Source organism: Hydra viridissima, unplaced genomic scaffold (assembly GCF_058129835.1).
Source record: "Hydra viridissima isolate aposymbiotic clone 2 unplaced genomic scaffold, HvirCarnegie_v1 scaffold_13, whole genome shotgun sequence".
NCBI classification, from domain to species: domain Eukaryota; kingdom Metazoa; phylum Cnidaria; class Hydrozoa; order Anthoathecata; family Hydridae; genus Hydra; species Hydra viridissima.
This window is the reverse complement of record NW_028324312.1, coordinates 5,418,477-5,440,492: the sequence shown is the minus strand read 5'-3', so window position 1 is coordinate 5,440,492 and position 22,016 is coordinate 5,418,477. Positions and strand designations below refer to the sequence as shown.

Genomic DNA, 22,016 nt, shown 5'->3' with positions numbered 1-22,016 from the left:
AATTCTTAGCTTACTGTATGTACCACCACTTCATTAATGTTTCCTTTTTCTCATTATAGTAACCAGTTGATGCTTTTTAAGAAAAAATGTTAAATAATGTGTTATGGTACTCATTTAAGGATGCAAAAAAGTTCAATAAATCTGCCACCCCAAAAAAGGTTTAGCGGCCCCATCCGCCCCCATCTATCTACGCCGCCGTTTTTTATTAGGCTTTTTGTTAACTTTTGCTTTGTTTTGAAAAATGATAAAAAATGCCCATTTGTGTTCTTTTTCTTGAATTTGTTATAGGAATTTCCATTTTAGTTTGTGTTTATTCGATTTAAATTCATCTAATAGAGTAGATGAATTAAAATTGAACAAAGAAAATGCTCTTGATAAAACAACAGCATGTGCTATTATAACAGTACTACATACCACTTAGCTTTTTTGTTTACTCTCTTAAAGTTCCATTTGTTTCATAGCATCTAGAAAATTAATTGTCAAGTAACATTAAAGTATATGATTATAATATTCAAATAATTTACAATCATACACTTTGATTCATATACTTTAATATATTATAATCATAGACTTTAATGTTGCTTGACAATCTTTTAGTCGAAATAATTGAATAAAAAATTTTATTTAAATATTTCGACCAAATCGACTTTTAGTCGATTTTAAAAATGTATTAGTTGATTTTGGTCGACTTTGAATAGTACATTAATCAATTTAGCCGATAGTCGCATAATTTCAAAATCGTAACAACACTTTTTAACTGTTTTTTTCCACTAACATTTAAATTATTGAAAAAAAGGAGATGCAAAAAAAAGTATAGCATTTTTTAGACTAAATTTCAAAACATAATTTTTGAACCATGAAATTGGAGCTCAAGTTTCAAAGCCATTTAGGTCAGCGCCTTATCTGAATATAATAAACTGGATAAAAGCTTTTAAAAACAAAATAAAGAAAAGTGAAATATAAAGCGACAAGTTTTAAAAAAATCTGAATCTGTCGGAAGAAAACTAAACAGTATTGCTTTTTTTAAAGTTTGAAGCTTCGAGTGTAAATTGAATATTTGAATCAAGATTATTTACACTTTCCTAATTTATTTACTAGCCAAACTCTTGTTCGCTTCCTTCATTGAACTTTGATGCAAAACAATGTATGAAACAATTTAAAAAGTTTAAAAAGTATTTGGATGACAGATTTTTTTTTCCATCATTTAAATATTAGCAAAGTCATTTTCAATTGCAGGGGTGCCCTGCAATTGAAAATGACTTTGAAAATTGCAGTTCGAGCGATTGTAAACAAATCAACAATGCCGTCATTTTTAATTATAAATATATGTTAAAAAAAAAATTTTGTAAAAAAAAAAATAAAAACATTTGAAAAAAAATATGTAAAAATACTGTTATGTCAGAGAAAGAAATATGACAAAAAACTTGTGGAAAGCAGGTTTAAAAAAATAGCTAAGACTGTCCAACTTGTAAAAGATGAATTGAGTTAAGCTTATATTTACAAGGCTCTTAAAGACCTGAATGAAACTTATTAATGAATTAACCTGAATGGAACTTATTAATGAAATTTCTAAAGAATTTTTACAAGGTTTTAAATTCCTGAATCATTTTACAAGGTTTTAAATAACAAGAGTAGTTTTAAGTAACAAAATTATTTTAGGTAATCTTCTTTATGTCATACACTGACAGGTTCCTAATGCCACTAAAATGACATGAATTAAAAGATAAAGGGAAAATACAATAGCTTTTTACAAGATTAAATGGATTTTTTTTGTATTTTCATAAAAATGACTAAAAGGTCTTTAATGACCAAAATTCTCTAACAAATCTTACATATTTACAACTTATTGTTAAATCAACATATTTACAACTTATTATTAATTCAACATATTTACATGTTATTTACATGTTATTTACATGTTAAAAATTTTAACTTAAGGATTAGGATTATATTTAAGAAGAGTTCATAACCGTAACAACAGAAATTTGAAGCACTATAACCATAACATACAGCAGAACACCAAACATACAACAAACACCGTAACATATAACAAACACCAAACATACAACAAACACCGTAACATACAACAGAACAACAAACATACAACAGAAATTTAAAGCACTATAAATGTAAACAAGATTTAAAAAAAAATCTTTAGCAACAAAAATATTCTCGCCTATTGCTTTCAAAAGAATTTTTATTTGAAAATAGAAATATTTAAATACAGTTGAAAAACCAAAAAATTAATATATCTTAAATTCTAATGTTTGGATTTATAAGGATTATATCAAATGTAAGTGCAGTTTTTGATCAGTTTTCCATGTGGACTACTACGCATGATGCGACAACTTATATTTCCCCGTAGCATTTTAGGCAACAACTCTATTGATTTTCTGTAAATGCTGTAATGTTGAATTATGTAGTCCACACACAGCTTTTGTAAAGACAGAGCTGAGAATCTAAAAAACGTAACAGAATTGGTATGCAATGAAGGCTCGTTACTCAGGATCGAGTTCGAACATCCGCCAAAAATAATCACTTCTCCAGATTGATCTGTGTTGCAAGCTGTATGCCACATTCGAGGGGCATTTAAGGCTCCAAGAGAGGAAGATGCATTTTCTATTTCGTTCCAAGTTTCATTTTCACAATTAAAAATCCAAACATCTTTTAATGCATTTCCATTATTATCAAATCCTCCGTACACAAACAAGTATTTATCACTGAGAGGAACCATAACATGCCATGACCGTCCACATGGTTTTATTGAAAAAACACTTATTTCATTCCACTCATAGGTTCTTAAATCTAGAGAAAATAAATCATTGCGTCGCTCATCCTTAAAACGTCCTCCAAAAAGATAACCTTTGTGACCTATTTGTGAAGCAGAGGCTGCAGCTCGAGGAGACGGTCGACTGCCTATGCAATTAGGTTCTTTCCACTCCAACACTTCTCCACATTCTAAAATATGAAGATGGTTATTCCAACCAAAGCCTCGAGAAAAACCTTGAGGGAATTCTTCAAAATAAAATTCTCCTTTCATTTGGGAAATGTTATTTGGAGGTGATCCAAAACCTCCAAAATAAATAATTTGACTGTCAATTTTCCAACAGCACAACTTATCTTTTGCTGAGGGTCCATCCCCAAGGACCTGGTCAGTGAGTTCATACCAAGTTAAGGTATCTAGATCTAGACGATAAAGTTTGCTTGTTTGGCCAGACTGCTTGTAAAAACCTCCAAACAAATACATACTATGACCTAACAAACTTGCACATGACCCAGTAGATTTTCCAGGATGTTTACCTAAAAAGATGAAATTTTTATTTGCAAGTTGTAATATTTATTAAATATGCCACAATTTGTAAACTTTTTAACAGCTCAGTTTTATAAGTTGTTTTGTTCGGCTTCAATTTTAGCAAATTCAGGTTGTATCTTATTTGTAATTATTGTAAATAATGTGGGTATGTTTGTAAAATGAAAGTATTAGAAATGGAAAAAATGTTAGCATTTTGTTTTCTGCTTGATAGACCTGTTTTACTACTGCATAACTCCATATGAAATCACCCAGGCATGCAACCTGAAGTCTCATATTTAGCTAACTTTTGCACCACCAAAGAATTTCAATAAATAATTTCAGCGCCAAACTCCAAGTGATTTTAAAGGTATGAATATTTTAATTTTGCCCTGATCTTTCTTTTTGTAAGAAAATTTCTGTTATTTTTAAATAATTACTTAGACTCTGATTGCTGTTTAGTGTGCAACAAAAACTAAATACACTAATAAGTTTTGGGAAAATTCTATAAGATCTTCTTAAATTTTTCAATTCTTCTTAAATAGTTTAGATAACTTCATAAAAAGAAATCAGAAAATGAAATGAGAATAGTCTTTTTGTATTTATCAATATACTATAATGTAAAATTATGTAAAAAAACTTGTATATATTAGAAAACTTTTAATACGGAGAAAATAATGTTATAAGTTTAGACAAAAAATAACAGTTATACATATACAAGAAATTTAAATTTGCATAAGTAGTTGTGTGATATCTTTCTTTGACATAAAAATCATACATATTTTGTTGCTTCTTTTTAGATACAATCAAAAAAAAAGAAAAAGTTTTATGTAATCAATTGAAAAGGAATAAAGTTAAATTAGTTTAATGAAATGGAGTCTTATGCATTTCAAAAATCTTTAGACTTGAAACTTTTGCATGGTAAAATTTCAGTTTTTTTTTTTAGGTCAAACATTAGTCTTAAAATTCTTGAGACATTCAAACGTAAAGATTGTGAACCAAAATGGAAATTTTGTTGCTCCTGTTTTCCATTTTTGTCAAAATGCAAAAAAAGCTACTGACACTAAATGAAGGCTTAGGTTGTCTTCAAAAAAAAAAAAGTACACTTCTTTATCAGCAAATAGCATCTCACCATTAAAATTTAATGGAATTGCACAGCATCAACAATTAGAAACAGCGAAAAGTAAATTAGAAAGAGTCTTCACAAAAATGCAAGGAGTAGTAATTGTATACAAAGCTAATATTAATGACCTTGGTGACAGCCCTCAACTTCTTCCAGTAGCCCAACTGATGAAAGAAAAGCAAACAACTTTTGTTAAAAGAAAAACTTAAGTTGAAACATCCAAAAAGTTAAATTCACATACAAACCTTTAAACCAGAATCTTGGTCTTGAAAATATACTGTGTATACTTCATAGTTTCGAATACCTCATATGACTTTCACAGAAGCTTAAGAGAAAAATGAATTCTTGCGACACCATATAATGAAATTGCCAGAAAAGTTAACTGATTTTGTTGTAGCTTTAGTTTAAGTAGATCGTTGCAAAAAAAAATTTTTTTTTGAACTACATGATGACCCCCCCCCCCTCCTTATCTTTTTTTTTTTTTTTTTTTTTTTGCAAAATATGAATTTTAGATCAATTGATGTTTTAATTGCTTGACCCAAAGAACTGGGTGGTCATACTGTTCACAATCAATGAGCAGGATTTCCAATGCCTGGTTTTTATTTAACTTCAAATAAATTGACTTTCATATCATTTACAATATAATTTTACAGTTGTACAAACTATATTATTATTATTATTATGTAATTGTACCTTTAAGCTACCATGTACTTAATGTTCACTTTTTTATCAAACCATACTATATTACAAATATTTTTTCATGATCAATCATTTAGGTTGGGCAGGGGTCAAAGCATCATCAAATGATCTAAAACTTTGTACAAATTCATATTTTGTCTACTTATCATCAAAACTCAATATTACTTACAAAATTAGCATGTGATATGAATGATAATGAGTGTATGGTGCATAGATTTTTTGACATTTTCAGATAAGGATTTAAGTGTTATTGATAAAGAGGTTCAATTTAATGATAAAGTACTGATAGGTTCTAGATAATTACCCAGATCAGACCTAGTTCTTTATATCCACCAGGGTGGATATAAAAAACTTATTGTTTCTTGTATTGATAAACTTAATTCACATTCATATGTAGCTAAATGTCAAGCTTGCTGTTAAAAAAAATTTTAGAATAACTTGGGTTATATTATATTGTATTGTATTGAGCATCTTTGCGTAGAACTATCAGTTTGTAGTACAGATGAAATACAAAGTAACCATTTGAACAAAGAGAATCCACATTTGGTAGCCATATTTCAAGGATATTCAGTATAAATGATTTTTTTTTTTAAGTAATGAAAATAGCCATGATACATACCTTGTGTTATGAATTACAAAAAAAAGTTGTGGATCTAAAATGAAACTTTCAAGATACCAAAACAATATACTATTTCTCTAATCAATGTACTCACTAATATAAAAAATATAAAAACTTTTTATTTTTTTTATAGAAATAAGTGATGACTTTGTAATCAGGTCACTGTTTATGAATAGCAACAGTGAATAGCAACAGTGAATATGCTGTGATGAAAATGATGCTGTGAGAATAAAAACAAATTTTTCCATTTAAGCTCAGTCCAGTGAATTTATGATAAATTTTTAGATTCAAACATTTCTGTTTATTTTATAATGATTTTATTAGTTTCATAGGATTTCTTACTGCAAATCTATAAGAGTACTAATTTTTAGATTTTATTGCAAACTAAACAGCAAACAAGAGCTAAAAAATCATTAAAAAATGGCAGAACTTTTATTGCAAAAAGTTAATTGTAGGCAAAATTAAATTATTCATATTTTTGAAACTTTGAGGCTGAAATTTTGGGGATACTTTATTAGAATCTTTCAGCAAAAATCAGCATAATCTGAGGTATTGCATTTTTTCAAAAAATTGAACTTTTGTCACATGGAACTACCCTACAGCAATAGAGTAAGTTTGTGATTGGTTAGAAATCATCAAATTACTTTGTTAGATGTGCTGAACATTTTGAAGACAATCACAACTTAAAGTCAATCATCAAAAAATGAATTCACCAGCTTCAATTGATTGTTTTTTTCATTGATTCATAAAAAAGGAACAAAAAAAACTCTGATTCCAAAAGTCATTTGTGAAATTATGCAAGAGTTCTGTTTCAGAGAGATATTAACAAAAAGATGAAAGGTTTTCAAAATGCTTACAATTGACTATGGGTTATGGGTAGGTTTATATCTGTAAAAATAGTTTTAAAAAAAAAACATTTTTATTAAAGAACCTTAAAAACTTTTGAATGAATTATGTCATGATCTTAAAAAAAAAACCTTGATTGATTGGTACAAAGTTTAGTGATTATCTTTTTAAATTATATAAAATATCTTTTGAAAATTTACTTTTAAAGGTAATTTTTGAACAAGATAAATTACTTAAAACTCTAACCATTAATAAGTTAGAACTCTGTAAGCCATAGCTCTGCAAAAGCAGTAGCTAAGCTTACTCTCACTAGACCATTTCTTAGAAACTGCTCATACCTGTTTGTGAAGTTTAATTATTACAAAAAGGTAATAAAATGTGACACAAGGTTGTATTTTTTTAGTTGACTGCATTACTAACAAAAATAATAAACCTTGTTGAAAATATATTTTAAAAAACACAAATACCTTTTGTTATAAGGTTAGACCAGTGTGATGTCTCAATATTATATGACCAAATATTTTTGCAGAGCTGTAGTTCAAGTTCCTCTTCATCCCAATCTCCATAACCTCCAAATACAATCATTTGGCCATTATAAAAAACTACAGAATGACCACTACGCTTTTCAGGAATGTTGCCATAAACTGTGGGAGTGAAAAAACTCATTCTACAACAAGAATTTGCTTCACTCAACCATTTGTTTGCTTCACCCAACCATTTGTTTGTTTCAAACAACCTTTTTTTTTTTTTGTTTGTTTGTTTCAAACAACCTTTTTTTTTTTTTTTTTTAAAACATACGTCTAAAACAAATTTAAATCTGTCATATATAGATTAGGAGATAAAAGCATCAGCAAAATGAAAACTGCTATCACCATAATTGTAATTCTCCCTAATCATCATATCACTAAAAAAATCATTATATTACTAAATATTGTGATAAAAAAACTAGTTATAAAGTTTTAATAAAAATCAATTTCAATTCTGAAATTAAATAACTTAATTAAGATCTGGACAAACGAAATTATTTTTACATTCAAGATTAACAGAAACATAAAATATTTCTTATTAAAATATGTTGTGAGTTTGCTTAGTAACAAATAAAACCTTTTGTGAAAGATTTGCATTTTGAAAGAATTAACAAGAATTAAGAATTTGTTTTTGTATTAAACAAAAATAAAAGTATGCAAAAAGCATAAAAAAAAAAACTTTTTACAAATATTTTTCAGTATAAAATTATCAACCAAAAAAATCTATCCTTTGATAACAGCAATAGGTCTTAGTTTAATTGCTTTTTTACTGATGCCAGCTGCATGACCTAAAATTTGATAAACAAATACAAAAAAATTATAAAAACATAGTTGATACTTTTCAATTAAAAGAAAGTTTTTTTAATTCTGGCAAATGATATATTAGGTATGATATAAATATTAGACAGGATATAGATTTTAACTAACTTAAATTCAAAAAATCATAAAAAATAGTATTACCCGTAAAGTTGCTACCGTAACAACCTCAAGAAATTAATTGAAAAAATAAAAATTACTTATAAATTTCTTTTAAAATTAAGTATTAGGATGATTCTTAGAACTTTAGAACTTACAAGTGTCTACAACATCAGTAACATTTTTGTAGGATTCAGGTGCCTGGAAACAAAGAAAGCTAATTATACAACCTAGCAAAACAAAGGGAACACAAACAAAACAAAACTTCAATTTATTCTGATTTTCTCTTTATCTCCCTTCCATCCCTTTTAACTAAATTTTTTTAACTAACTAAATTATATACATCACACATGTAATATTGTGTGCACTTCTATCAGTATGCAGGATTTTGTGTTTTTCTTAAGACAAAAGGATGAATGTATGATTTTTTGTAGCACAAAACAAACAAAACATTTAACTGATTTCAAATTTTATTGAAAAAAGAAAAAGATTAAAAAATAATTTGGCCTGTGCCTTTCTTTTCTTTAACATGCATTTTATTTGGCATAAATTTTTTTTTGTCTTTTTAAAAAGCATACTTTTTTCAATATCCTTTAATACAAGCATGAAAGCTTTCAAGCAGACTTGACAAGAAAATGCAAAGATCCATTCATTTCATTCAAATGCTACATAAAAGCCATTAATCTTAAAAAACAAATGAAAAGCTTATTTGAAATTTGCTGAAAAGTACAAAAGGTGGAGAATTGATCAGTAACACAGTGTATTGTGGTCAGAGGAATCAAAAGTAATCAAAAGGGCTCAGATGGTAAAATGACAGTTGAAAGATCATTAGAACTGAGATTAAACCCAAAGTTATATTGGATACTGTTAAGCATGGGGGGTGGAATAGTATGGTTTGGGAATATGTAAGTGGTATTGCCTGGTAATGCTTTTAGTTTGCTTTGTGGTTTTAAATTCTTGTTTTTCCTGACAAAAGGTTTAAATTAAAAATATTTGTTAGATAAATACCATTTATTTTATTCTTACCTTTTAATAATTAAAATAACTAAAATCAACTTTTTCATCTTGATTGTAAAGGCCAAGTAAAATAAGATGCTAAAAATTTTTTTTGTAACTTAAGAAAGTGTTCCCTTAGTTTTGTGAGACACTAAAAACATTTGGTTTCATTGAAAATAATCAGCTTATTTTGTTTCTTATCAAGAATAAAACTACCCCCTTTTTTTAGTTAACTATGAAATTAAATACAAAATAAATATAACAGCTAACAGTAAAAAAAATAAAACAACAAAAAACAACCTCTTCCATAACCAGCTTTGGAGAAGCCACTCGAATTGCAATCCCTTGACTTTTTAGGTTATCAAGGACCTGGTTATAATCAAGATTTCTTCTATAAAATTAAAATTCATTAAAGTTGAAAGCATTTCAATAATTTTTTTAAATTATGGGACAACCAACTACACAGGTACTTGAAAAAAAGACTAAGATTAGTAATGAATGTAGTCTTAAATTCTTTTTTGTGCATAAGTACATGATGTGTGTATGATGTGTGGTGTGAGTCATTAAAATAATTATATCTTGATTATACCTTGATTTGGATCGAGATAGAGCCCTACCCTAAAAAGAATCACAAAGTAAATTTTAAGTATTTAATTAAGTGTAAAGAAATACAGTATATATATCCTAGAAAAATTTACAGCCTTCATTGGTGTCTATTAACCTTAATTTAATTCTGCAAAACAGGATGCTTAATGTTTTACCAACAATCAACTTGCATACTATCTAGATAAGTTTTTTAGTATGAAGTCACATTTCTGCAACTTTAAATCTATATTTTTGCTTTAAAAACCAGTAATAGATATAAGTGAAAACAATGCTTAAATTCAGAACATGATTCATTCTAGAACAAACAGCATAAATATGAAAGAGAAAGTGAAAACTAAAACCACAAGTACTGTTTTTGACTCAACTTATCAAGAGAGAAGAAACAAGCAAATAATTTTGAGTCAAACTAATTTTAATTCTAAAATCCATTCTTCTATTTTTAAATCCAAAAACTCTCTAAGAATGGGATGAAAATAGACATACAGCTCCATGACAAGTTGTTCCAAAGGTTTCTTTCATTCCAAATTCTGTACCAGTTAAGACATAGCTATAAGTTAACACATAGCTATAAATTAAAAGTTCATTTTAATCCTTGTAATATAATGCAGCAGAATGCAATGAAAAACCTCTCAAATCTTTTACCTGCAAGTTCCCATACTACCACCAATAAGGACAGGTTGTCCTGTTAACTTAAAAAAAAAGATCAAAACTGTTATTAAATAATAAAAAAAAAAAGACAAATTTAAAGCTTATCTGGTGCTAATCTCTTTTTGATTAAAAGTTAGTAAATGCAGTTAAGCATATAATTTTTTAAAAAAAAACTACACACTTAACTGCAATAAGCACAATATTAATAAAGTAAACATACTTGATAATCCACAGGAATCAGGGGATGGTGTGGGGGAAATGCTCTAGTAGCACCCTTACGATGAACTAACAATGTCTTTAAGCACCCATCAACCAACTCCAATAATAGTTAAGTATACAATTTTTTAAAAAATAACTTTAAAAATTAATTAGTATATGCAAAAATATTCATGAACAACATATATATATGTAAAAAAGGTAAGTAAAAATGTTATGACTTATGGTCATTATGAATCTAAATGTGTAACAAAGAATTAACATAATTTAACTCTGGAATTCTTAATTTCACAAAAATTGAATCAGGTAGGAAGTTGACTAAACTTTTTTGTCTCAATTTATACAAGACTTTTTTAACTAGTAAAAAAAATTGAAAAAAAATGGATTTTCATAAACTCTATCACTGAAGTCAATGATGATAACTTATTGAACATTTGTACAAGTTAATAAATTTCATTTTAAATTCATCACAATAAATTTTACTGCGATGTTATTCTTATAGTAATTTAGAAAAAAGCTAATGATGATTGAACTTAATAGTTGCAAATATCGGTCTTTTACTCTAGCATTTTTGTTAAATTTTTTCTTTTTTTTTTCCTGCCTGATGAGAAACTTTTCAAGTGGGAAAAACCTGAGAAAACTCTGCAAATTTTGACTGAATTATTTTTTTTTAAAAAAACAACTTTTATAGTGACCTTACAAAAGAAATAAGTGTTAATAAAAACAACTTCTACAGCAACCCAATGTTGATTTTAAATTTGAGAAAAGAAAAGATACATGCTCTTCTACTTTTGCAATATTATGAGAAACATCATAAATGACATGCATGTCTAGATCATCTGGGGTTGAGTTAAAAACTTTACCAAACGCCTTTTAAAATGAAACATCTTTTATATATAAACAAAAAGAATAACCTCTAGCCATAACTTTAAATAAAAATAACAAAGATAAAAAACAAAACAGATACCTGACGTGTTAAAAAAGTCATGCTGGATCGATTCACCCATGCATAATTAGCAGCAGCTGCCATTGCGCTAAGATAATCTTGACCTTCTGTTGAACTTATTCTGGCACAAGCTAACTGTAAACAAAAAGGTAGCACTTATAAGTATTTTTAGGAAACTTTAAAAAATAGTCAAAAAAGATAACAAGTTTAAGATATCATATTCAAAAGATTATACCTGTCTGTCATTAACAAGGATTTGATCACGAGCCATTGCACGCTCCATTGAAACTAATGCATCTTATATAGCAAAGTGAAAATGTAAAACAGTATTCAACTAATTACTTAAAAAATTATCTAAAGTTTATGAAACAGTATAAAGCAGATGATACTCATAAAACTTTTGAAATTAGAATTTGAAAAATTTTCTGTATAGGCAGACAAAATTTTTAGTCACAGAAAACTTATATTACTAACTATTAGTTTGAAATAGAATTTAATATAGACTTTCTTCTGAAAATTTTATTTTTTAACACACTGCTGATAAACTAAAAAAAGAATATGCAGTCTATGCACTTAATGATTTATAAGTAAAAAGTATTTATTAAAAAAACATTTGAACTTCTGTGATAAAAATTAACTGCTAACAATTAATTTTGAATTATCAATAAAATATCTCACAATTATTTTTTCTAAAAATTAATTTTGAATTATCAATAAATTATCTCACTTTAACAGTAATTTAAGGAATAAACAACTTTATATACTTTTCATAAAAAAACATGGGGTCATCCATATATTACATCGCACACCAATGGGGAGAGGGGTTTGTTTTTTTTGTGTTAATTTAATACAGGGGGAGCAGAGGGTTACCAAATCTGGTGAAGCACCAAGAGAGTGGACAGAATATACAAAAAACGAAAACTGCATGAGTTGTGGTGAATTTAAGAATAATTCCAAAAAATTTCACTTGTAAAACTGCAAGAACGAGTAACAGCTTTTAAAGAAATGTCTGGAATGATAAATTGATTACTTAGTTAATAGAACTACTTAATTTATTTTGATAATTCCCTTTCAAATAATATAAAGGTGGTTTTAAAAAAGTTAATTGTAAACAAAAAAATAGTAGAAGTGAGAAAATTCATTTTGGATAAATGGCTTAAAGACCTTAATGAGTTAAATTAATTAAATCCAACTTGTATCATCATGGATATGAAGCCTATTGCAAACTTGACTGTATGACACTCTCAAGCCATCAATTTTATACAATCCAGAAAGAATAAAGCATAATATTTTGCTAAAAGCAATTAAAACAGAAAAATTAAGCAAGTAAGTTATGGTTTGGCAAGCCATCTGTTTGTGTGGCTTCAAAACTCAGCTATTTTTTACAAACAGAAACATGAACTCTGAAATTTAAGTAAAGGAATGATTTAAAATCCAAAAGCACGATAATCTCCCCATTTTCTGGCCTGATCTCGCATCTTTTCATTACTTAAGAAGCTTAATCAATTGGTATCAACAGAATGCCATCAATTTTAACAAAAAAAAGCATGAATCCAGCAAATGTGTCACAACTTTGTCCAATTGAAAAATTTGAAACATGAGCAAACATGAAACATGAGCTGCATAAGAAGGGCAAAATAGTAGGAGACATCAATCAATTTTGCTTTAAAAGAAATGAAAAATTACTTAAACTGATTAAGTGGTTCTTGAAATATTTAAAAAACTCTATGGGTCATTTTTATTTTGGACAATCTTTACTTTGAAAAACTGAAGCATGTTTAAAAAAATCCTAAAAAAGAGTTTTTAATTGCAAACAAAAGGTTTTGTAAATCTTTAAAATGTTTTACTACTACTAACTACTGGTCTTCAGTTTTAAAAAGATGAACTAAGCTTGAATGCTGAAGAGACCAAATCAAAATTTCAAAAAAAGTTGAATGTACTAAATCAAATGCTAAATATAATGTAGAGCCTATTGAAAATGATTTAGTAGCCAAAGAATCCCAAGTGACTAGATCAAGGACTGAAGATTTATGTTTAAAATCTGAAAGAAAAAAAAAAAAGCACAAACTCATTTATACTAGAAATTAACTTGATAAATAGAGATTTATTTGGTTTAATGGAGAAGAAAATGTTGACAGTTAATATCTACCCAAGAATTAATTAAAAAGAGCTTACAGAAAAAAGGAGAAACTTTTGAACTTAACTAATAGAAGATTCAATTGAAATGAAAAATAGGCGGTATTTTGATGTTTTAGTGAAAATATTCCTCATAAAATCCTTATAACAAAATTACAAGACTTTAAGACGTAAATTTGTTTGATTTAATAGAAAGATAACAGAAAAATAGAAAACTCTACAATATTCATAAACTGGAAATCTACAGCAATATAGTAGATGGAGTTGTTCCCTGGACATGAATTTTCAACTAGAATAGTAAGAAAGTAGTCATACAGTTAAAATTAAAGTCTAATATTTGAAAATGATTAAGTAAATGGGATTAAGAAACTTCTATAGCCGAGTCAGTCACCTGTACCTTATTTACAACATTTAAAAAGATAATAGATACAATACTCATTAGAAAGATAGTTTAAAGTAACTCTGAAGTTAGGTGTCAATTGCAATTGTAGTATCTATTGGTGTTCTATCAATACTAATGCATATTGCAAAGTAATATGCTGGTTTTCAATTTCAATTTCAAATCTAACTACAATAGATTACTTAGAAACTAAAAAACACTCAGTAAGAAAATTAAAATGAAGTGCATGGAAAAAATAATATTAAATAGTCATATGAAGTAATAAAAAAGAGGATATAAAATGATTTTACTTTTGATCAAAGTGCTTTCTATTAAATAATTTTACCAGTGAAACTTTATCCACTGAGCTCATCTGAGTCATGCGGAACTTTCAGGGGTATGGCTATGAGCTCTAACAACTGAGCCATTGTTACATTTACGAATCTTTTTCTTGATTAAAAGCCTCAATAGGATAATTTTTTTAACGTTTTAAATATGATTTAAAAACAACTGAAAACAAAAAATCAAATAGTTTTGATTATTCAAAGAGCTATAAAATCTCAAGTGAAAAAAAAAAAGATTTTATGATGAAAAGCTGGAAAGTCTGAAGTAGAAGTGGATCAACCTGATTTGTGAAAAACTATTTGTAATATTGCTCTTGAAGGCAAAAAACATGAAAACTGTCCCAGTTAGGATGACTTGATCACAAAATGATGCGCACTCATGCCACATTGATGGAAAAGTTTGTATAGAAACCATATGACATCTTTTGAAGAGATTGCATCACTCATAGATTATAACAAGTTCTTTTTCCTTAGTCGGGATGACTAGGGCAGGGTATTAAAAAGAGTTTATATAAAAATTTTTTTTATAACATGAAAAAAGATATCTTTTTATCTTTAAATACATTTTTTTAGGTGCCTATTGGTCTAACTGCTGCAAACAAGCAGACACCTTTGCTTATGCATATGGAGCATCAAGTAACTTTAGCATATTGTGACTGGATCATTATCAGTTGACACAAGTTGATCCCATCAGTATATGCTACTAATAAAGTACACAAAGATGGTTTAGGGAAATCAATGGTCCTTGGATACTCTGGTCATACTTATATTGCCATGGAGAACACTCATTGTGAAATGTCTTAAACTCATGCCCTGGATTTTAATACATTGTTTGATTAAAACACAACTAGAGATTTGCTAAAAATGGTTCATTTGTTAAACAAGCTATCCTGTTTGTAGATGATGGTCCTGGCAAGAATCCTTGTTATCAAAATACTCTATTATTTGTGCTAATTAAATATATACCATGGTTTTGAATGTTAATGTATATTATATTTAAATATCTGATTTTAAAACATAATTGAGGTAGCAATTTTTCATATCTTGATTATCCTACCCTACAATCTTTTTTGCCCATCTGTGCAATCTCTTCTTCAGAATTGCTATTGCAAGAATTGGTGCATTTATTTTGCATCTAATATGTTATTGAAGAATTTGGTTGTTTGTCAACAACAAATGTCATCTTGTGCTTTAAATTCTGAGCAGTATCCAATCATGCTAAGGCCAGTTGTCTGAGCAATAATGGCAATCAGTTTGATTGAGAAAATGAGGAGCACAATAGGATCAGCAAAAATGTGACGAACTGTTAGGGGTCAAAAATGATTACATATTGCATGATGTAATATATGGACAAACCATTTTCAAATATCTCTTCAAATTTTAAAAACATAACATGCATACCAGTAGCAACTTGATGCCCAAGCCCTCTGCTGCCACAATGAATCATCACACATACCTATTTTAAAATGTTTTTCAATATTTAGTTTCTGCATATATGAAATATCCAAACTTATATATTGTAAAACTATTTAATTGCAGATTTAAGATATCTCAATAAGATGAATAAAACTACTCACTTGTCCACAATCATCAAGTCCCATCCTACTTGCAGCATGAGCATCATAGATCTCATCAACAACTTGTATCTCAGCATAATGATTACCAGCGCCTAGAGTACCAAGCTGTAATAAAAAATGTTCTACACAGATCTTAATGCAAACTGAACGCTTATTTGATTTAACTTCAAAAATATAAAAACTGAAAGAAAATTGAAAGATAATAAACAGTCAATAAGATAAGAAATATATTTCCACTTCTAATGGAAAGTGGCTAAAATTAATTACTATTTTTAATTCTTCAAATAATGCTTGCTGTCTTTCTGGAATTCTTAAAAAAGTCAAAGTTTTAAAAACTTCATTGTGTAAATTAGGTATTGATAATTTCAAGATTTTAGGATATTTTACATAAAAATTTTCTTTAAGAATTTCTTACACTTAAATGTTATCACTGTCCCATGCATACTTAGTTATCCCTCCAATATAAATACTTCCACAAACTTTAGAACATCCCAATCCTTAATAGAACATCTGATGAGGCTTCAATGAGGACAATTCTACATAGTAATCATTGATACAATCAATTAGCAGAGTGATCTAAAACATGAATATATGGTTCTACAGATTGCAGGAAAGTATTAAAGTTGTCAACAATTTTACATACTGTAGGTTTGTTATGAGGGACTTGTAATCAAATAACAGTTTGTGGAAGCAGCTTTTTATGATTTACAAATGAACTTAAATTTGCCATACTAATATTCAATTAATTTTACCAAAAATGTCTTTATTTTTGAGGGCTCTACATTTTCTGTCATCTTTATTTAAAGAGAATATTTCATTCAACAGCTGGAGTGCAGTTGTGGAGTGAATTATTTTTTGCACTCCACACTCTAGCTATAATATTTATTAAATAATTATTTATAAATATTTATACTAATATTTTTTTTTAAAACAAAATCTTTGGATTTTGGAAACAAAGAAAAAATTTAAACCATGAGTTTTGAACTTGAAAAGTTTATTTTTTCAACTACAAATTCAAAGTTTGGAACAACATAATAACTGAGCTCATTTAAAACAAAGCCGTTTAACAAATAACAATATATAACATACATAACAAATAAATTACAAATACAGAGTGATCTTAATCTTGTTTCATTTTTAGATTTGTTTATTTCTTTAAATTTTTAAACAGTTTTCAAAAAATTTGCAAAGATCCTAAATTATGCTATTAATATTCTAAATTACCAACATCACACATTTTCTATCTACTTTTTATTAGAAACAACTAAATTTATTGGTATTAAAAGACATACTTGTGGAAGTCCTCTCTTTTTGGCTTTTGTACTAACTTTACTTGGATCTGCCTGCAGCATACGCCCATACTCTTCACAATGCTCTTTATCCTCTGCCCATATGTAACCTTTTATTAAAAAAAAATTTCAATAAAAGAAAAAATATGTATGTATGTATGTATGTATGTATGTATGTATGTATGTATGTATGTATGTATGTATGTATGTATGTATGTATGTATGTATGTATGTATGTATGTATGTATATGTATATAGTATCTAGGGATGGCACTTGTTCAAAGTTTCAAAGAATTTCATATTTAAAATTTATATTTAACATATATTCTTAACTTAAATTTCATTTAAAAACAGCTGAATAAAATGAATGATCAACATAAAATTTTTGATAATCCTTGTTTTACCTTCCCTTAAAGACCAATCCATGCCCATTTCCAAAGCTTCCTCTAAATCACTGAAATTAAAAAAAAGAAGTTCAATTTTAATTGTTTTTTTTATCAATGTTTAGATTGATCTCAACAAAATCACATACAAAATGTAGAAATAAAATGATTTCTAAATTACTTAGCACCCATTGGAATTATTCCTTTAGATCCAACACCAACAGGTATGTGATCAAAAAGTGACTAAAAATTAAAACTTTGCAATGGAATTTTTTTTAAGCAAATATCTCTTCTTTGAAAATACAGTTGAATAAAACACTGAAAAAAAAGCATGGTAAATAATGAACTTCATTTATTTTTTACTAATTACCAGTTTTTAAATTAGGAACAGGGGTTATTTTTAGCCAAATTTGAATAATTAGATTTTATAAAATATATTATTTGATTGTTGCTAATTATTGTGACTAAAAAATTAGGACTAGAGTTGACTCACTAAAAAAGTAGGACTTGGGTTAGCTCACTTTTTGGAGTTTTACATGCACATAAAAAGTTTAACCTGGACAATTTGTTCTTTGACAGGGTCAACATCTTTAATATTGAGATTTGTCCGTATTAAGCGCACCCCACAGTTAATATCAAAGCCAACACCTCCAGGTGAAACAATTGATAAGGGATCATTAATATCAAATGCGGCCATGTTGCCTGGATTGGTAAAAAATTTATATAAAAAAATGAAAACAAAAAGCAACAGCATTAACAAAAATCAAAAATGCTTAAAATCTATTGGAAAATTTAAACATAAGCATAGAAATAACATATTTTGAAAAGAATTAACAATATTTACATAATATGAATATAATATTGTTAATAACATTACCAATTGCAAAGCCATACCCAGAGTGAATATCAGGTAAGCCAATAGATTTCTAAAATTCAGAAAAGAGTAATAAAATATTAAAATTGCAAAAGCTATTAAACTTTGTGACATTCATTTTTAGGAAACAACATTATGAATCTAAAGCTCAGTATTGGTCTTAGGGATCTTTTACAAGGCTGTAAAAAATTTGAAAAAAAAAAAAGATCTTGCTTTCTAATATGAATATTATGCTGTAAGAACTGATAGATAAAACCTGAACACCTTGTAACCCACAAAAATTTCAAAACTAGTTAAATACAGAAACATGAAAAAATTATATTCCTCATTTACCTAAAAAATCTTATTTGCCACAAATAATTGTAAATGACTTAAATTGATAAAGAAAATATAAAAAAATAAAAATAAATAATAATAAAAATAAAGCCTCTCAAAACAAATCTTTTGAAAACTATTATGATCTTGAAAATGTTGTGCTCTCCTATCAAATCTTGCCAATGTGGTTTAAGAGTTATTGCTTGTTAACCATTGTTATGTTATATTGCATAAAGAAGAAGAGTTAATGACATATAAATTTTTAAGAAAATTTCAATTTTAGAATATAATATTTTTAAAATAATGATGCTTAACAGTCATTTTAAAATTATGTTAAAATTTCTTTTTCTACATTTTGGCCATTTAAAAAACATATTTATATGAAAATTTAAAGGACTCCATTGGTAAAAATTGTGAGCAACTTACATGAACAATTCCTGGGAGTGCAGCTACATTTGCAATCTGCTTCATTCCAGGAAGAAATCCACCAACACCTGAAAATACAATCATCATGCATAAATCAACAGAGAATTTAAATTGTTTTTGTATATGAATTATTTTGTCAAATATTTGTTTGATATAAATAAAATTGTTATATACCTCCAGAATTAGTAAACTGTCTTAATTCATCAAACATCAGTTTTTCAAGATGTTGATTGATGTAAAATATAGCATCAACCTAATCATTAAATTTTTCATATAAGTTACAATAGCTAATGTATGAAGTATATATATACAGAACAAAACCTTATGGTAAGTAAGAAATAAAAAAACAACTTACGTTCATATTTGGTACAAAACCTTTTTTTACTTTATAAGAGTTTGGAGTTATTTTTTCTACATATTCTAATTCTTCATTATATGTTCTACCCATTTCGAATTGTTTCTCTGCTTTTTGTTTTATAAATATAAACAACTATATCTAAGTTTATCAAAGCAAAGATTAAAGCATGCCTAGGTATAAGGTGAATAAGTGTAAAGCATGTGTAAGTTTAATGGCTATTAAAATTAAGTGTATATAAACAGCTATATAAAAGCCTGTGTGCGTGTCCTTACCGTTTTCACCTGTAAGAATTAAAGCTTCAGTTAGAAAATAAAATAGAACAGATATGTTACCGCATTATCAATAGCCTTAAGAGAAAAAAATTTCTGTTTTAGCTTTAGGTTCGAAAATTTAAAACAGTTTTTCTTTAAAACAATTTTTATCAGAAAAAAAAAATTTTTTCTGGGAAATTGCTGTTCTCTGAGTGCAAGAAATCACTCAATAATGAACGAGAATATGATAAATAATTAAAGGCTCAGTAATGTCAGAAATTATTTGTAAGTGAATTAGTCACTCTAAGAAGTTTTTATTAAAGTATTAGGAAAATTATAAGACTTTATTTTAATTGTTTAACTACCTAAAATTAGTTATATTATTAGCTATCGTAAACTATATGTAATCTTCGGGAGGAAAAATCAATGTTATATTATATATAATATATCATTGGTAAGAGGTGTCTGAATGTATTGATGCCAGCGGTGGCTTCAGCATTTCCGTAATGGATGAATGTTCTAAGAAAACTTTGTAAAATTTTTAATTATTAAAGTAGTACAATTTTTTTAAGTTTTGATTTTTATTTTTTAAAACTCAGATGTACATTTTTTTTTTTTTTTTGTAAAAGTAAAAGCTACTAAAAATTAAGTTTTTAAAATAAAAAAATAAAGTTTTTGATGATGAGTCAGCATAAATTGTCAAAACCTATATCTTAATTAAAATCAAGAATACTTAGAATAAAATTTGAAATTAACTCGCCATATTTGTCATATAGTAGAATTAAAGTTGCTTTAGACCCTCTAGCCAAGTATTTTTCAAATGTCAGGTAATACGAAACTGCAGGAATAATTGTACACAAACTTATTGTGTGTATCAGTTTATTGTCTATATAACTTTATTGTCTGTATCAGTTTAACATTTAAACTATTAATGCTCTCTTGACGCACTGGTAAGGTAGGCAGCAGCCTATCGCCCCCATAATTTGTCTGAAATTTTTTATTTATAGAATATATTAATAAAAAGATATAATTCTAAATTTTCTGAAAAAAAATTTTAAATTTCAAAAAAATCATAGTTCGGGCCACCTCGGGAATGATGATAAGAATTTTTTTTTTTTTTATCTTTTTTAGAAAAGTAATGGTTAGCCTGTTCAGGGGCCTCGTAACGAATTATTTATTTCCCGATAAGAAAAAAATGCATGCACGCTCAGTGTTATAATTTGTTTGTGAACCAACATGGCGGATACACATAATTTAGCATAAATTAAAACTTCACTCGGAACACAGAATTAAGAGCACAAACTTGCCGATTATTTTTAAAAATAAAGCTCAACAAAAATGAGATCCACTATTTACAAGAAAGATTGAACTGTCAATTGAATCTTATGTTCTTTTGAATATTGATTATGATGATATTGTTAAAACATTTTTAAGAAAAAAAAGCACGAACCCAAGTAGCAACGTATACATGACCTAACAACGGTCCGGTTCTGGCTGCCGAACAGGGCCGGGCCTGGCGCAGTACCGCCATGCACATTGGCCTAATTATGGTCTAGGGCTGGCTAGCCATTGTAGGCTCTAGCGTTTCAACGGGCCACCACTGAAAAATACTAAAAGGTCCTATGCAAACTCATTGATTCACCAGAGCCGAATCGGTGACGGGCCAAAAACAGTAAATCGCTATTATTATAACGTTCCTCTTCATCAGTTTTATATATTGCATGTACATATCACTCAAATATGAAAACAAAGTTTTAGATTTCTAATTTATTTTAATCAAATTATTAAAGCCTGCCATTTAAATGTTCCTTATTAATGGAATAGAGAAAATACCATTAAGCTAAATCACTCTTTTCGATTTGGAAGTTTGAAACAAAATAAATATAAATTGCTTCATCAAAATAAAACCAAATTCAACAAACAAATTCTATTTATAAATCTTATAAAGAAGAATTCGTTAACAAAAACAAACTATTTTTGACTTAATTATTATATTATATATAAAGTAAATTATCATTAATATATATGATATAAAATATGACATTATAATATTACATAAGAAATATCAAAAAGATGTGATTTGTATACGTTTAAATTTCTTCAGAAATGTTTTGTGAGGGGTTACCTATTTTACAATTTTTTTATTATCATTGATAAATTATTTGTGCCATCATCAAAATCCCTTTAAGAATTATTTAGAACTAAAATGTAAAACCAATCCGTGTATATGATTTATGCCAGGTTGCAATTAGAG

At 27.6% G+C, this 22,016-nt stretch overlaps 2 protein-coding genes across 3 annotated transcripts; both read right to left on the bottom strand.

Annotated features, from left to right (window-relative positions):
• Nucleotides 1–1,744: 1,744 nt before the first annotated feature.
• LOC145195030 (kelch domain-containing protein 2-like) lies at nucleotides 1,745–7,669 on the bottom strand. The gene is made up of 2 exons (XM_080072789.2): nucleotides 7,044–7,669; nucleotides 1,745–3,300 (listed from the first exon to the last, which is right to left on the bottom strand). Exons 1-2 carry the CDS (start codon nucleotides 7,240–7,242, stop codon nucleotides 2,288–2,290), a joined length of 1,212 nt encoding a protein of 403 aa, XP_079928915.2. The 5' UTR covers nucleotides 7,243–7,669; the 3' UTR covers nucleotides 1,745–2,287.
• Nucleotides 7,670–7,720: 51 nt separating this feature from the next.
• Nucleotides 7,721–19,996, bottom strand: LOC145195057 (RNA-splicing ligase RTCB-like). Of its 2 annotated transcripts, none has more exons than XR_016446177.1 (20): nucleotides 19,509–19,996; nucleotides 19,328–19,406; nucleotides 19,154–19,221; nucleotides 18,416–18,464; nucleotides 18,095–18,240; nucleotides 17,720–17,781; nucleotides 17,560–17,609; nucleotides 17,159–17,265; nucleotides 15,867–15,971; nucleotides 15,691–15,745; nucleotides 11,666–11,727; nucleotides 11,452–11,565; nucleotides 11,262–11,371; nucleotides 10,489–10,584; nucleotides 10,263–10,309; nucleotides 10,104–10,167; nucleotides 9,604–9,632; nucleotides 9,315–9,405; nucleotides 8,177–8,219; nucleotides 7,721–7,891 (listed from the first exon to the last, which is right to left on the bottom strand). XR_016446177.1 is itself a non-coding variant. In XM_090070295.1 (20 exons), exons 1-20 carry the CDS (start codon nucleotides 19,599–19,601, stop codon nucleotides 7,827–7,829), a joined length of 1,518 nt encoding a protein of 505 aa, XP_089926421.1. In that variant the 5' UTR covers nucleotides 19,602–19,996; the 3' UTR covers nucleotides 7,721–7,826. The 2 variants fall into 2 exon arrangements, 1 of the variants encoding a protein (XP_089926421.1); XM_090070295.1 differs by having other exon boundaries at nucleotides 11,262–11,354.
• Between the last annotated feature and the right edge of the window lie 2,020 nt (nucleotides 19,997–22,016).